The 17,213-nt window shown below is 37.3% G+C and overlaps 1 protein-coding gene across 2 annotated transcripts in view; it reads left to right on the top strand.

Moving 5' to 3' along the window:
* Positions 1-17,213, top strand: part of TMEM144 (transmembrane protein 144) — a 90,355-nt gene that overhangs the window by 47,894 nt on the left and 25,248 nt on the right. For both annotated transcript variants that reach the window (XM_011281596.4, XR_006596622.1), the window contains 6 exons: positions 995-1,075; positions 7,177-7,258; positions 9,158-9,234; positions 11,433-11,551; positions 14,118-14,237; positions 15,350-15,447. In XM_011281596.4, coding sequence (XP_011279898.2) covers positions 995-1,075; positions 7,177-7,258; positions 9,158-9,234; positions 11,433-11,551; positions 14,118-14,237; positions 15,350-15,447 — 577 coding nt within the window. The remainder of the gene's footprint in view (positions 1-994; positions 1,076-7,176; positions 7,259-9,157; positions 9,235-11,432; positions 11,552-14,117; positions 14,238-15,349; positions 15,448-17,213) is intronic.

Genomic DNA, 17,213 nt, shown 5'->3' with positions numbered 1-17,213 from the left:
TAGAAGGGAAGATGTCAGGGTGCCTGGGTGACTCAGTCGGTTAAGAGTCCGACTCTTGGTTTCAGCTCAGGTTATAATCTCACGGTTTGTGAGTTCAAGCCCCACATCGGGCTGTGTGCTGACAGTGCAGAGCCTGCTTGGAATTCTCTCTCTCTCTCTCTCTCTCTCCCAAAATAAATAAATAAACTTAAAAAAAAGAAGAAGAAGGGAGGATGTCACCCTTACCTCACTTTTTGTTCTCCTCTTCCCTCGCAAAGTATTATAACAACCTCAGTAATAACAAAACAAACTGACCTCCAACCTTACAAGTGCTATTTTCTTTTGCTTTTTGTTATTGCCTCTTTCACTCTTGCCCTGAATGGTTCACAGTGATTGTTGGTAATCATCGCTATAAAGTCAAGCCATGAAAAAAAAAAAAAAAATTAAGGTGATGCCAAAAAGGAGTGATCTTTAACCAAGCAGTTATTTAAAAGTCTGTTTCATAAAAACTGAGAACAAATTGAGGGTTGATGGGGGGTAGGAGGGAGGGGAGGGTGGGTGATGGGTATTGAGGAGGGCACATTTTGGGATGAGCACTGGGTGTTGTATGGAAAACAATTTGACAATAAATTTCATATATTGAAAAAAAAAGTCTGTTTCAATAAACCCTATACAAAATTGCAGCCAATGGATCGGCATTCAATTACTCAATCATTTATTTTGTCTTCCTTCTTCCTTAGTCTTAATAAGAAAAGAACATCCAATTTTACATATACTAACTCATTGAATCTTCATATGAAGGAAGGTGTATGTATAATAATTATACCTACCATATGGGTACCCCATTTTAAACATGGGGAATTGAGCACAGTAAACATAGTTAACTTATTCAAGTCACAGTTAGTAAGAAAGGGATTTAGGATTTGAATCCAAGAATCTGACCCTGAGTCCATGCTCTTAAACACTATGATGAACACATTTTCAAAAAAATGTGATGTAACTTTCTCAATTCTAGGTTTGGCTGGTTTGGAATGGATGCAGAAGAAGTGTCAAAACCAGTGCTAAATTACATTGGAGCTGGATTATCGGTAGTAAGGTATACAGTCATTTCTAATTTAACTGTTCTTCCAGACATCTAGAATATCTTTCAGAGATCTCAGTGTGTTTACATTTTTTTAAGCCTGTGTTTCATAAAAGTGACATGATTTGTCCTCAGATTCTTTATCTACGTTCACATATTTTGAGGACAAAAAGGGTCAGGTCTGGGGTCACAGGCCCTGTTTTAGTTCTCAAAAGCTCTGAGACTTCAGGAAAATCAGCTGCTTTGAAGCTCATTTTCATTATCTGTGACTTTTTAGAAAAATCACAGTACATAGCTCATGAATTAGAATCAAATGGCACATTATTTTGCAAACTGAAAAATACTATATAGGTGTGCCTGGGTGGCTCAGTCAGTTAAGCGTCCGACTTCAGCTCAGGTCATGATCTCACGGTTCATGGGTTCGAGCCCCGCGTCGGGCTCTGTGCTGACAGCTCAGAGCCTGGAGCCTCCTTCAGATTCTTTGTCTCCCTCTCTCTCTGCCCCTCCCCCGCTCACACTCTGTTGCTCTCTCTCTCAAAAATAAACAAACATTAAAATTTTTTTTAAATACTATATTAATAAATGTTATGATGCCCCTGGAATAGCCATTGATTCTCTCCTCTTAGCATCAGTTGCTTATTCTTTGCCACCGAGTTTCCACATTCCTGCCACCTAATCTCTTCTTCTTACCCCAGTTAGATAACTACTGTCTCATGTATGAAAACACATACTCATATAAATATGTATTTTTGGATGTATCTGTATCTAGTGGTATGCACTATATGAATGAGGATGAAAATGACTTTAAATCTCTATATGGCAGTGGTCAATCAATAAAACTCCAACAGGAATTAGGTCACCTTAAATTCAGTCCCCTTTCCTTTCTCGACTCCATTTATATACCCTGTCAGTGCTTCACATAATGGATGGCACTGCCTGGAAAGATTTTAGTACTTTTTTATTCTTCAGGGACAGAACACTATATTTCTCTTCCTCCTGCAATGATGGCTTTTCCCCAGCCACATTCAGGAACAATCTCTTTGTCATTGAAATGTTGCCTAAGAGAGTGGTTCCAGGCCAATTGGAGAAGAAATAACATAGATTATTCTAAAATAGCAGATTCCTGACATTTTTGGCTAGAGGTGATTTTATGTATTTTGTACAATTCATACAGCATACTAGCTTTGAATATCTCTCTCAAAAACAATTTCTTTACACCCCCAAATTGTAATGCAGCGGGCCTTAGGTTTGACTTAATGGTAATTTCAGGCCAATTTACTCAGTCCGTCAGGCATTGTTTCTCTCCATGTTTCTTCTTTCTTTAGAAAGTGCACATTCTCTAAAATTGCAAATTATCATGTTCCACCACTTCTACACGTATGACCTTGGGCGAATCTCTTAATTTCTCCAAGCCTTGGTTTCTTCATCTGGTGTTAAAGTGAGGATAATAATTGTGCCAGCTTTGTCAGATATTTTGAAGAGGAAATGAATAGAAATATGTTATGTGCTTTGTATATTGCTAGACACATGGCTAATCCTCTATAAATTGGGTAATTTTTATTATAATAATCATACTTTTACTAATAACTAGTTCATGTTCAATTACTGTTTTCCCCGTGGGCATGTGTTGTTCAGCTCTGTGGGAAACTAGTCAGTGCACCTGGGGAATCACGCAGCTTGGTTTGAAGCTTGAATTTCTGTGGTACAGAAATGTAATGCTCTCTTCCTGCTGTGCATTCCAGCTCCCTTCTATGTTTCTTAACCAAGCAGCCCTTCTGGAAACTTTCATTTCATCATTTTAACTCAGTTAAATCAGTTTGTTCAAAGGGCATCCACTGAAAAATCTTGGAGTTTCATGGCCAGTATAAGGAAATTTGGAATGCAGTCACGTTTGTTTGGGATATTGCTTTTCTTTTTAAAACTGAAGCCATTGCTCCTATTGTCCATACAGTCCAGTTTTTAAAGGATTGGTTAGATTATTTCTAACCTTACATTTTTTCTATATGTAAGGTAAGTATCAGTCAGGTTCTACAACCAAAACCACTCTGTGCATTTTAAACAGCAGAGGGTTTCACATAGGGAATTTTTTTACAAAATTGTGATAAGGCCCAGTGAAGCAGAAGGAGAAGGGGCTCTTCCCAAAGCCCTGGGGCTCACTCTCCAATCAATACGGTTACCTCTGCCCCGAGTTACCACTGCTCCTGAAACCACCAGAGCCACCATCAAAACAAAATGGCTTCCCCCAACCTTTAAGCCTATCTGTATGCCTCCCCTTGGCAAACCTAACTGCTAATACAGTTTGGGAAGATACAGTTTTCAGCCTTCTAGTATCCATGGTTCAGGAGAGAATATACAAGGGTGGGTGATGGGAGTAGAGCTGAAACTAAGAAACAATGTTCTCTTAAACTTTAATGAAGATCCAGAAGTCAGAGTTCATAAAAAAGCAGATGTCCTTTCCAATTAAAAAATGCTTTGGATTATCCTTGAGTCTGTTCCCCGTTTTTTTCTCACTTAACTTGCTTATCCTGGAGAGTCGTGTTGTGAGGAAATCCAATTTTTGTTTCTGGCCATTACTTTTCTTCAGAGCCACAGTCCTTATATCTAACTACGGACCAAGCTATACATCTCTATCTCTACATAGATGCCCCCCAGGCACCTCGCACCCAATCTGAAGTGAGATAAGGCACGGAAGAGGACCCTGGTGGGTCAGGCACATGGTCAGCATTCCACAAACACTAGACTTTTAGTTCTTTTCTTTCTGCCTTCAGTATTTCGCAGTCAGAATTGCTTTTCTTTTTCTACCCTTCCCTGCAGACTCTTTCCTCTTCCTGTGTTTCCCCTCTTGCAGAATGTATTAGCCACAGTTATTCAAATTCAAAACCTTAGTCATCTTGAGTTTTTTTCCTTTCATACCCCATCCTGTATCTAATCCTGCTGCAAATTTTTGTCTTAATGTTTCACAGGCTCTTCCTCTCCTTTCCACCTATTCCCTATGATATATCCACCTATGTATGATTATAAAAATCTCTCACATCGACTTTCCCTAATTCCAGTTTTTCCTCTTGCCGGATTAACTTGCTCGTAACTGCTATCAAATCAGTCATCATTCTTCTGGTTAAGAACCTTGGAAGACTCCCCATTAGATTCAGAATAAATCTGTCTCCTTAATCTGGCATGTCCTCCACAGTTACAGATTCAACCCTTCTTCTTAGATCAGCCTTGTCCCTGTATCGTCAAGTCATTGAGTCAGGATTATTTAGCACAACATGCTGCAGACATTTCCCTCAGCCCTAAGACCCTTTCCTCAGCCTCTGTGGCCACCCTTACACATCAATGGGGATTTTCCATCTTATGTGTTGTTTTCTTGATTTCTTCCTAATTCGAATGAATCATTCCTAAACTTCCACTGCATTTTGTATTTCTTCTATTACGGAAATTTTAAGGGTCTGTTTTATATTATTCATACAGTTCCTTTATCCTTGAACTTCGAGATCCTGAAGGGCAAAGTCTGTTCATTTCTGTTATACCATCTCTCCCACCATCACCATTAGACTTTGCCACAGTGCTTGACACTTAATAGCTGCTCAGTAAAGGTTTGTTGAATTCAGTTGTGAGTGTAAAAACAAATACACCAGTTTTACTAATAGTAAGATGTATAGGGTCACAAATCTAGGGGGACTGGAAAGGTTGAAAATTTAGAGAAGCACCCCTAGGTAAAACATACTGATTTTTTTCCCATGCTTTTGACAATGTTCATAGACTTTATCGTGAAACTTTGTGTCTGACACACTGTACCAAGTTCTGTAAGTCTGTAGCCCAAAAGACCTTGTGATCTATTTGGTTTTATGTTCACATACATAAATTAAATGTCATTACCTTGTCTTAATATAGTGCCCTGTACCCCCTCTTGATCTAATCGAGATGACTTACCTATGTTATGACAAACACTGCTCACACAAGCTAAGAACCACTGATTGCTTAGTCTTGATTTTTTTTTTCTCATGCTCAAAACTCCCTCTTCCATCCAATAGACTATTTACTAACCTGTTTTGAGATTTTACCATATTCCAAAAAGTACACTGAAAATTTTATGAATTCTTTTCTATAAAGAATTAAGTGGGTACACCCCCATTTCCTTAGATGAAAAAGGGGGTACATCCCCATTTCCTTAGATAAAAAAAAGCTGAGGGTCAGAGAGGCTAACGGATTTGTTGCCTAGTCGTACAGTTGTTTGAAGAAACATTGGTACCCTTCAAGTATTTCTACCATCCTGTATTGTTATTACGAAGACACACTGGTTGATACAAAGTAGAGGGTTTTTACTGTAACTTTGTGAGGAAAATGCAGTTGAAATGTCTAATGATAGCTTTGCAAATTAACATGTATGGAAGCACATGTTTAAGAAATACACATTTAATTAGGTTTTATGCATTCATTTTTACTGAGTGTTAAGTACTTTGAGAACTTTGAAGGATATCATATCTTCCATTGAATTAGAAAACCTGTAGAGAAAAAAGTTTACAACGACTTGTAAATGGTCTGGATTACGTGATGACTATCCTTAGTGTTGTGGGGATTCAGAGAAGAGGAAGATTCTGTGAGGACTGAGCTGAGAGGGAGGAGGGTTCTTCTCAAGTTCAGCACTTCAATTCTTCTTTAGTTTGGATAAGAAAAGGGGAGTTCATGGTGTGTCTAGCTAAGGAAGAAACACAAGCAGGAGCAGGTGGTTGGAGAGGGTGAAAGAGAAGCTGAAACAGGGACCGGTCAGGGATGAAAGTCCATGCGGAGAACTATGTCAAGTAGGTTGTAAGGAACATAATGCAGAGAGGAAAAAGGAAAGTTAAATTTGCAATAGAAAAGAATATGGAACCATTCAAGATTTTAAAGCATGTGAGAGACTGAACTAAGGAAACTAAGAAATGTTAATTTGTATTTAAAGAATAACACATTATATGCACTATTGTGCACTTAGCTACCTACACTATTTCAGCATCATATGTACTTTGAAAGCTTATCTGGTCTTAACTTTTGAACAATGCAAGCATGTTTTTAAAAGGAATGCCAAGGGGCATCTGGGTGGCTCAATCGGTTAAACATCGGACTTCACCTCAAGTCATGATCTCACGGTCCATGAGTTCAAGCCCCACATCAGGCACTGTGCTGACAGCTCAGAGCCTGGAGCCTGCTTCGAATTCTGTGTCTCCCTCTCTGTCTGCCCCTCCCCTACTTGCACTCTGTCTCTCACTCAAAAGTAAATAAATAAATAAATAAATAAATAATAACATAAAAAAAAATTTTTAAAGGAATGCCAAAAGTATACCAAAGGTGTCAATTTTCTGAAGTTCATTCAGTATTTTAACACATTTTAACCTATTTGCATGGTTCAAAAGTCAATGTTAAGTGAAACATTTGTTACAAAGATACTGGACGTGAATAGACAATGCATTATGAGAGAATGCTAAATGGGAAAAAATCATCAGGCTTATGTGTGTGTGTTTTATTTCTTAAAATATACTCTGGAGATCTTTTCATATCAGAGCACAGAGGTCAGCCTCATTTCTTTTTTTGTAGCCATGTAGCATCCCATTGTGTAACCATGAAGGTGGCCTCACCTGAGTGTGGATGTACCGTGTTCTAGGGCCCCAGAGTCTCCTCAGTGGGGGTTGTATAGTTCTGCACTCACATCAGTGGTTATCTGTCTTCTATTGTCTGTACACCTGAGGATGCTCTTAAACTTTTAGGGTTTTGTTGGCATCATAGGTGCAAAATAGTCATTCAAGGTGGTTTTCATTCAAGGTAATTTTTTACCATGTGATTCCAGAGTTAAGTAAGAATTAAAAGAAAGATGCAGCTATTGGCTGAAACAATAGAATCAAGAGAAAAATCTGATTTGAGGGGAAATCTTATAAGTTAAGCCTCTAACTTGTTGCCATTAAGGACAATAAGAGATGCCAAAGAGAATGGCGGTTCTAGAGAAATGACAGGGCCACTGAAGAGGCAGTTTGGAAGTAATCATATCGTCAGGACTAGATTTAAGCTGTTTTCTCATAAAATGCAGGCAGTTTGATATGAACCAGGCTTATGATAACCATCACTAAAATTTACTTTTGTTACAGTGCTTTCATATTTTTGTTCATCAAAAGCGAAATACCAAGCAGCACGAGTTCTGTGGACACCACACCGTTAATGACAGAGCATGTGAGTAGAATATGAAAAACCATATGATTTGAAACATAAAATTAAGGTAAAAGGAAAGTGCATAGATTTGAAACACAAATGGGAAAGTAGTTCTTTTTTTCCTTCATCCGGGCTGTCTAAAATATGTTTTCATATTACATATTTATTATAGTTAGGTCTAGGTAGCGATCCATCAAGATTGCCACAGGAAATCTTTTCACCAATCACAGAGACCTACTTCTATCTATTATTGGTAGATCCCAACTAGGAGATGTATAAACAAGCCCATATTTTGGAATGGCTTAAGGATTTCTGTAATAAGACCCTAAAGGCTGAAGAAGAATGTGAAAGTTACTTTAGTAAGAGAGAGGAAGGAGGTCTGAAAGTAAAGCCCTGAGAGAGTAGTGGGAAATAGATCAAAGGCAGCCAGTGAAAGGATAAATCAAGTCATAGGGAAGTTGGAGTAGGACTTGATTTTCTTCCTTTTTCTCTTTTCACCACATCCTTTTCCACTCAAAGATAAAGACAAGAAATATGTAACAAATCACTGGTTGAGTTTGAAGAACCTAAATGAGTCTGGAGTAGCAAATCTAGATTAAATAGGGACAACATCTATAAGAGACCTGACAGAAGGCAGGTGCCAGTGACCACATACACAGAAATGACTTCAGGGCTAACCCCCATTGCCATGAGCCCAGGCTCTAGTCCTTTCTATTTCAAGTATCTCTCTTAGCTGCCATGGCTCCATTGCTGTCCAGATGCCCTCTGAAACTGGAATCCCACGCCCCCACTGACGTACTGCCTCCCTGAGGGTGCTCCCTGTACTCCTTACTTCAAAATTAACATTTTCTTCTCTCTTCCCTCTTCCCCTATCAAAACCCTCATCAAATAAGGTGACTGAACCCTTAGGTTGAAAAAGTTAACTAATATTTAGCTGAAGTATAAGGGAAAGAGATTTGCTAACCCATAGACATCTCTATTCTGGAAAATGTCACAGAGAGAAGGGACAAATTGCGACTGAGTGAAGGAGCATTTCCATGTTCCTTGCCTACCCTATGGATTCGGATACCTCCTGAATCTTCAAACTACTCTTCAAGCCAAGGGAGAGAACGAGAAAAGAAATGCCACCTGGTACAAGATAAATTGTAGGCTAACTGCCTTAGATTTTCCTAAGCAAGATGGAGGGATATGAGCAAACCAAGTGTAAAGATACATAAGCAGCATGATTGGGTATTACACAACCATACATTATGAACTCCTCATCACAAAAGAAAGCAGTATTGCCAAAGGAAACTTGACTTAACACATGACAAAGAATTCAAATCTTACTTCTTATCTCTTACAAGAGCAGTAAGAGTATTACATCAAGTAAACTTTAGCCAAAAGGCAAAGATGATCATATTCAATATTATAAATATTATAAATTTGCCTATAATTTTTATTGACTCAGAATATTAACCTAATCATGAAACATGGCTGGACATGTTTTATTAAGTAATTCAGTTAAAAAAAACAAAACAAAAACTAAGAAAACTGCCTATCAATCTTAGGTATTCCATAGAAGAGTCTGAGTTTTCCTTGGTTCTAATTTTTTTAACAGATTACTAAAATATGCAAAAGAAACACAAGCATTGTTAACTTCTGTTACTTTTGATAGGTGTATCAAAGTAGCCATGTATTAAACTGAAAAAATTTAAACAGAGAAGTTGCCAACTGCCAAACCATTCTGAAAGAAAGAGGAACAGAATCAGAAACAATTGAGTCTGGAGATATCCACAGAATCAGAATGCATGATGTCAATTGTTCATATTTTAAAGTATGTTTGGGAAAGAAGAGAAAAACACTGAAAATCTTTTTGCCACCAATGTGATTATCAAGGAGTGCTGTTTTTGTTTTGGTTCATGCCAATATTTTCAATAGGTGATCAACAAAATTCAAGATCCCTGTCGTGACTATTCCTGGGTGGATAAACTCTCTACACTGCAACAGCGCATAGTGTAAGAAGAGGTTCCGTTATTCTCTTTCATATTGGGTAAAGCAAGGGTTACTGGAGTGAAGTGATACTCATCTGAGTTCAAGAAGAAAATGGTAACATAAGCTCTGACTCCTGTAGTTTGATGGTGGAGAGACCTTCTTGTCCTCTGCTGAGTTTTTAGGTACAGAGGTCCTTGATCTAGTGTTTCATGGAATTCTTAAGCTAGTGCAGTATCTCTGGCCAATAAGAAGCTGACTAAAGCAATCTCATTTTGCAGCAATTTTGTGCCTAAAGTAAAAGAGGTAATATAGGCCACAGCACAGAGTGACCGATATGCTCTCAGCAATCACAGTCGAATTAGGCAATACACTTCTCTAATACTGCACTGCCCAGGAGGCCTGCCGTTCGCTGGAAGTCCCTACACTCATGTGCTAGACGATTTTATAATCTCAAGATATTCATTTTCAAATATAGTAGTATACTCTGGGTCCATGTATTTCTACCCCCCACTATCATAAAGACTGAGAGAGTTTGGCTTACCATCAGCCCTGTGTTTTAGAGTTTCTTGTGGGACATTTTTGGATTTGCAGAGAAATGTGAAAATGTGTAAGCATATAGCTTGCAATTTACAGTCAATGACTGTTTTGGACCTTCTGTGGTGACACACATAAGCACTTGAAGAATATAAAGCATTTCCTCTGTTAGTATGTACACTATTCTCACAGTGGGAAAGAGGCAGTGCCTGGTGCATAACAAATGCTCGATGAATGTTTAAATCAATTGAGTGAATGAAAGAATGAGCTCACAAATAAGCTTTGGAAGATGAACATGTTGCTGTTTTTGCTTCAAAGTAAAACCGGTCTCTCAAAAAAATCACATTTTTTCACAAAGTTTCTCCCTTCTTAAGGGATTGTTAAGAAAACCATTTTTAATGTATATTTATTTTTTAATTCTCAAGTTAGTTAACATACAGTGTAGTCTTGGCTTAAGGAGTTGAACCCAGTGATTCATCACATACATATGACACCCAGTGCTCCTTCCAATAAGTGCCCTCCTTAATGCCCGTCACCATTTAGCCCCCCACCCCCATCAACCCTCAGTTTGTTCTCTATATTTAAGAGTCTCTCGTGGTTTGCCTCTCTCTCTGTTTTTCCTTCCCTTCCCCTATGATCATCTGCTAAGTTTCCCAAATTCTACATATGAGTGAAATCATGTGATACCTGTCTTTCTCTGACCATTTTTGATTGTCTCATGATGGGCTACACCTGATCTATTAGTCCAGTCTGTGCCTGGGATACCCCTTTCAGGACTATGTGCTCCAGGCTTCACCAGGACACAGGGATTTCCAGTGTGGATAGAGCGGATTGGCCCTGTGAGCACCTATTAAAATAAACTTTAAGAATATGTTTTTAAGCTTGGAAAGAAATGGGTTTGGTTTTTGTTTGTTTGGCTTTGTTGTTTGTTTGGTTTTGGGTTTTTTTTTTTTTTTTTTGCCTAAAACTTTCCTGTTTCATGCCATTATCCTTTGTATTAACTTAAAGGGATTTTTCCAAAATATTAATCATCTCTCCTTAAGATTATTGGGAATACTTGCTTCATGTGAATAAGGCCCAAGTCTGAGGAGTCAACATGAACCCTGTGCTAAGATGAAATATTCTCTTTTTACAAAAAGTAATGTCTTATTGCAAATATCCAAATTATTTTATTAAATCAGCATTTCTTGACCGTGCCATAGTTGACTAAGGCATAGTTGACATAGGCAAGTCTGTGGATTTCCATCATTGTTTTGAACAAGCATGCATTTAGTATTTTGTCTATCCTAGCCCTGTGCTGGGTGTTATTGGTTAAAAAAGAAGCAGAGGGCATAGCATCAGTTCACAAATCGTTCATATTTAGAGAGCCAAGTTTATTATGATGACAATCGTCCTATCTATGTAATGACAATTTGCAATGATAATCCATTATAACTTCTGTAAATTGTGTACGTCCACTATTAAACAGTGGGGGGCCAAAGCTTCAGTCTGTGCCCTGATGCTGCTCTGACCCTGCAGGGTATTTCTTTGACTTTTGACAGTCATGTTGCTTGAGATAGATGAGTGATTTCTGCTTAACTGCTTGTGATTTATACTCTGAAGCATGCTTTCATTATGATTCCATTTGTGTGTTTGTCAGAAATACTGCTGTGGGCCAAGATTAGCAGTGATGTATTTGTTTTTTAAGGGGCTGCAGTCTTGCAGTGATATCTGGAATACTCTACGGGTCTACGTTTGTGCCAATCATTTATATAAAGGACCACAGCAAAAGAAATGATAGCATATACACAGGGGCAAGCCAGTATGGTAAGAGTAAAACATTATTTTACTTTATAAATAAACTCCATACCTGTTTTTCTACTTAAGAATATAAAAAGAATGTGATTATGTAGTAAATCCTGGCACATAGATTTGATATTTTTCATTGTAAACGGTCACTAAAGATTAAAAGCAATAAAGGACTGTTTGAGTATTTTCACATGATCATCAAATATAAATATAATCAACTTTAGTCAGGATTTATATCAGCTACTTGGATGTTAACACATGGTTCCTGGCTTTATAGTAAGATTTAGCGATTATTTTCCAGTTAGTTAATCTCTGGGAAAATATGTACTCTTCTCCTCTTAAAAAAAAAAAAAAAAAAAAAACTGAAGTTCGGTACATATCACTTTAAAATGAAATAAAGGTCAAAGTATAGCCTCGTTAGAGGATATTGTTTTTAAAGCATAAAGTTGTGCATTGAAAAGCCCAACATAGGCTCCCAAGTTATCTCAGTTTCCAGTGATAGAATTAGTCTCTCTGGTATAAACTTAACACTATATGAAATAACCTTGTACAGACTCATCAGGAGATGAAAGGGTGTCTACTGCAGAAGTCCTATCATTATGTTACAGCATAGTTTCCATCAATGAAATCATAAAAGAATGAGATTGTGGGTAATCAAGTTCTAAATTAGATGGTACTGAAAATGAATGTGATCTATGTTCAGATAAGGGAAAAATTTGAAGGGCAAAAGTCATGAGGGAAAGACTGATAAAAAAAGCTGGTATTTGAACAACGTTAATTGAGTGGATAGAGTGAGGAAGGAAGACCGTTGTTTCTTCCTTCCTTTTTATATTCAGCCCCATGAACACCACTCAAATCTTTTACTAACTTCTGTCTTTTTTATTAAGACTTTATACAATACTTTTGGTGTTTTTATTCTTTTCATTTGTAAAGGAAAAAAAAACAATAAAAATAGAGTAACATAGGATAAATTAAAAGAGAAGGAGAAAAAAGAGTGAAAAGATAAAATGGAACCAGGAATGAGTCTAAACTCTGTGACACATCTGTACACTGGCTAGAAATGAACCATAAATTTGGCTCTAAGGTTTCTTACAGACACAAGGGAAATCAGATCAGTCCCACAAATCAGTGAATGCAAGATAAAAAGAACTAATTACCCAGGAGTACAGTTGTTCTTGGTCCTGGGACATAATAAACAATGTACTCAACAATCTCTTTATGTAAATAGTACAATCAATTCTTAGGGATCTATCCTATGACAATTTGAATGTAGTCTGGTAGGAATACACCTTATTCCAATTTATTCAAAAATAATCCTAGGGAGGTATAATTTTTTATTTCATTTATTTAACGAACACATAAGTAGTACGTGAACTGTGCTAGACACTGTTCCAAGCACATTACAATAATAACTCAGTTGACCCTCATAGCAACCTTTGGGTTAGATGCCATTATTATCCTTGTTTTGCAGTTAAGAAAACTAAGAGAGAGATTAGGTAATTTGTCTGAGTCTCAAAGTTAGCAAGTAGTGGATTGAAGATCCCACCCAGGTGGTCTGTGCTTTTAAAAACTGTGTTATGTTGCCTCTTGTGGTGGTCCATAGATGTGTTGATCCAGAAGTAGGGTCTAAGATTTTAGAAGAATAGACAAACTCTTTGATGTTCAAGCTTTTCTCCTTAAACATGGCCGCTCATCTTTGTCAAAATTTTAGTTGAGAGGAACATCCAATGTGGCCTTCCCAGCCAATAAGTTATAGTACACCCGTCTGTATGACTAGAGTACAACCTAATCAAACAATCAGTGGAACTGCAGTTTCTCAGATATTGGGCCACCATAATGTAATGAGATTTATAATAAACAATTGAATAAAACTCTCTTTGGGATAACTTCCTGAATATCCTTCCATATAACATCATCTGCAACAGAGATGCTGGTCTCCAAATTCGTCACCATATAAAATTAGCACTCCCATAATTTTTTCACACACACCCCCCAAATACAGTCTACCTGGAGATTTGCTATAGCCATTGATAAAATTAAGTCTGAATACTATTCTTTTTTTAATGTTTATTTATTTTAAAAGAGACAGAAAGAGAGCACTGTGTGAGCAGGGGAGGGGCACACAGAGACAGGGAGAGAGAGAATCCCAAGCAGACTCCGCACTCTCAACATAGAGCCCAATGCAGGGCTCAGTCTCATGTACCATGAGGTCATGATGGGAGCCAAAATCAAGAGTCAGATGCTTAACAGACTGAGCCACCTAGGCACCCCAGTCTGAATACAATTCTTAAAAAGAAGATCATATTCACATAATGTTTATAGTTTCTTATTTATCTTTCCAAGATAATCATAAAAAAGTCTTTTAGACTTGATTATAATAACTAATTGACCACTTCATATTTCTAAGTTTTAAATATGTTAATTTAATTCCATATACACAGCATGTAGAAAACTAGGATAATAAAATATAATTAATGACTGTTTACTTTTAAGGTTAATTTTGGTGGATTTGTTTTATTATTAGAACCTTAAATATATTTGAAGTGAATGACACATTTGAGAGTTTTATAACCTGTATTTTCAGATTTAGACTATGTTTTTGCACACTTCAGCGGCATCTTTCTTACGAGTACAGTCTACTTTTTCGCCTACTGTATAGCCATGAAAAATAACCCTAAGCTATATCCTGAAGCAGTCTTGCCAGGTAAGAATATTTACTATAAAAAATCTTACTCTGTGAGACTACACTCACTTAGTTTGATTAATTGTCGTCTGGAAACCAAGCCATCCTGTGTGTGTGTGTCTGTATATGTTCATTCCCTAATTGCTTTGACCCAACTCACAACTAAATATGAAGGATTTAAAAGCCATGAAACTGGATATGAAATACTAGTCATCACAGAACCTGAAACTTGAGCAGTGAATCTAAGACCCGCTGGTTTCCTACACCAGAATATCTTGTAAATTGACCATCAGACTTTATTTTTTCTTCTTCATTACCTCAGGATGTTTATTAAAAGTCAGAGTCCTATGACTATTTTTTTTAAAGTGTCAACGAATAGAAATTTGTAGCCACTTAGGTCAACAAACATTTTCTCTGAAAAATAATAAGAAGCCGTTTTAGAGTTTGAAAAAAGCATATGTTGAATGTGCATGCTTTGGGCTTAATCCATTCGGCATTGGTGGTAAAAAATACATATAATTTCTCACTTATTTCGGAGTTTGCCATAATGCAATTTGGGACATAAGTCCACAAGCAAACTTTTTTTAAGAACAAAATAAAATATATGTCAGAGATTCATTTTGAATACCTGATTCAGTAAAGTCAATGTGTGCTGCTATACCATTATAAAAAATGATAAGATATGTACCGAACACTTAGCTAAACTATCCTGAAATTTATATCTGGTATTTTCTTTCAAATTCTAGGAGGCTTTTTTTTCCCCCTTAGCTCTAAGCATCTTTATGTTTATAGTTTAGCATAAATGGTGTTCACAGAGCATGCTCAGATCCAGTATCGTCCCTTGGTCCTTCTCCACTACCCAATCTTTACCTCAACCACAACATTGGGTATTTTATTTAATGTCAAGAAAGTGAAAAAATTGATAATTATACCCACAGCCATCAAGAGCAAAAAAAAAAAATGACTTGGTTTCCAAAATTATCGTAAAACACAGCTCAAAAATCCATGTTGGCCGACAATGTCAATGGGAATGCGTTGATATGAGCAACTTAATATTCCTGCTGTATCTAGAGCATGGATTTTTCAGGAGAGGAACGTGGCTTGTAAGTGTGCACTGTTTGTGTGTGTTTCAGGTTTCCTGTCAGGAGCTCTTTGGGCAATAGCTACCTGCTGTTGGTTCATAGCTAACCACTCTCTCAGTGCTGTGGTCAGTTTTCCAATAATCACTGCTGTAAGTAGCTAACTCGTCTTTCCCCAGTTTTGTTTTTTAAAGGTAAATCTGATTTTTCTGAAGCAGCCCTAGTGAATCACTGAGGACTGTCATGGAGTTTGATTTTTTTAAGAGTACGTCCTTGACCACTAAGGGAACATTGCTAACCTCATTTTAGCAGGTTTATTAATCGTTGATATCCTTGCAGTTTTTGTCTGGTCATTTTATCTAATGTTATTTTGGATACATTGTAATTTGCGGTTTATAACAGTATTTATCTCTAGATGACAGTTTATAAATTAAAAATGCTCTTGCATATATTCTGGCACTTGAAGCTCATGAAAACCTTGTGAGACAGAAAGTACTTCAGACTTCTCATGTGGAACTTCATCTGGTACTTTTTAAAGAAGGCTTTCAGGAAGTGCTAAAGCAAACTACTGTCTCTGGATGAGTTATATGATTAAACATCAAGTTTTGCGCTGTGCTTACGAAAGGGAGTTAATGGGGTAGCTAATTCTTTTTAACATATTATTTCCTCAGAAGAGACCATTTATTTTCTGGCACTAAATTCTTAATAGAATGTATCACATGGGGCCTTTTACAGAGGACACTGAGTAACAATAAATAATATTCCTCAAACAAATTTACAGTAGACAGAGATTTGGTTTTTCTATCACTCTTTCTTGTATTAAATTATGGTAAAGACTTAGGACAAAACATTAAAGCCTAATTCAGTGGAAATAAATTGCTGAGGTAGGTGAGGTATGGGCAGATGGTCGGTGGGAGTAATCACTGTGGCTTTTGGAGACTTGCCTGTCTGAAGGACTGTTCTCGAATCACCGTGATATGAGCAAAGTCTTCTCACCCACCAGGTGGAGCTTCCTCTGGTGCCTGGGGTTTGTTACCTGGGGAAAACAGGTGTTCCTGGGAGTTGAGGGAATTGAGCAACATTACTACTAGGTTCTTGTTTGGTTTCACTTTCATTACTCTAGTCAAAAATAACCTTTTCCACATGCAGACAAGATTCAGTCTTTTCCTCAACGATCTCATATTTTTCTTTATTTCATTTCTTGGGAGAACTAGATTTTTTTAACGTTAACTTTTTTTAGTGGAAAATTTCAAACATACCCATTACCCAGCTTCAACAATAATAAATATGATCAATTTTATTTTATCAAAAGAGCACTTATTTTTTTTAAATTCCGGGAGCACTGTTCTTCCCAGGTACATATATTTCCACTGTTATGTACTCACTGGTAACTAGATTGTGAGTTTCTTGAAAGCAGCATCTATATTATTTATTAGCAAATGATAATTAAAAAGGAAAGAGGGAAGGAAGGAAGGGGGGAGGGAGGAAGGGGGAGGAAGGGAGGGAGGGAGGGAGGAAAAGAGAGAGGGAGGTGGGAGGGAAGAAAACAGAAGAAAAAAACCCATGTAGCAGGAGCAAGCTTGTTCCCTCTGGTCTAAATTTTCTCTGATAAATCTAAAAGCTGAATCAGTTTATTCAGAAGCTCAGCTTCTGAAGATAGCTCAAGCTCACCTCATTTTCAAAGGCTGATTTACAAATGTGCAATTTATATTCATTTTATGGAAGGAAAATATGCAATCCCAATTGCCAAAAAATCAGCTATATTTCTTATCCAAAACTCCTCCCTACCTGGCTCTCCTCTGCCTGAATCAAAGAGGATGTCCACACTTTGAACTGTGCTTGCATTACGTTTAGCAAAGCACCATTCCTATAACCACATCACTCCCTACAATAACCCTTAGACCACGTCTAAACTAAT

This window comes from Felis catus, chromosome B1 (assembly GCF_018350175.1).
Source record: "Felis catus isolate Fca126 chromosome B1, F.catus_Fca126_mat1.0, whole genome shotgun sequence".
Classification (NCBI taxonomy): Eukaryota; Metazoa; Chordata; class Mammalia; order Carnivora; family Felidae; genus Felis; species Felis catus.
Note: the sequence above shows the minus strand (reverse complement) of the source record. Positions and strands in the feature narration are given on the sequence as shown.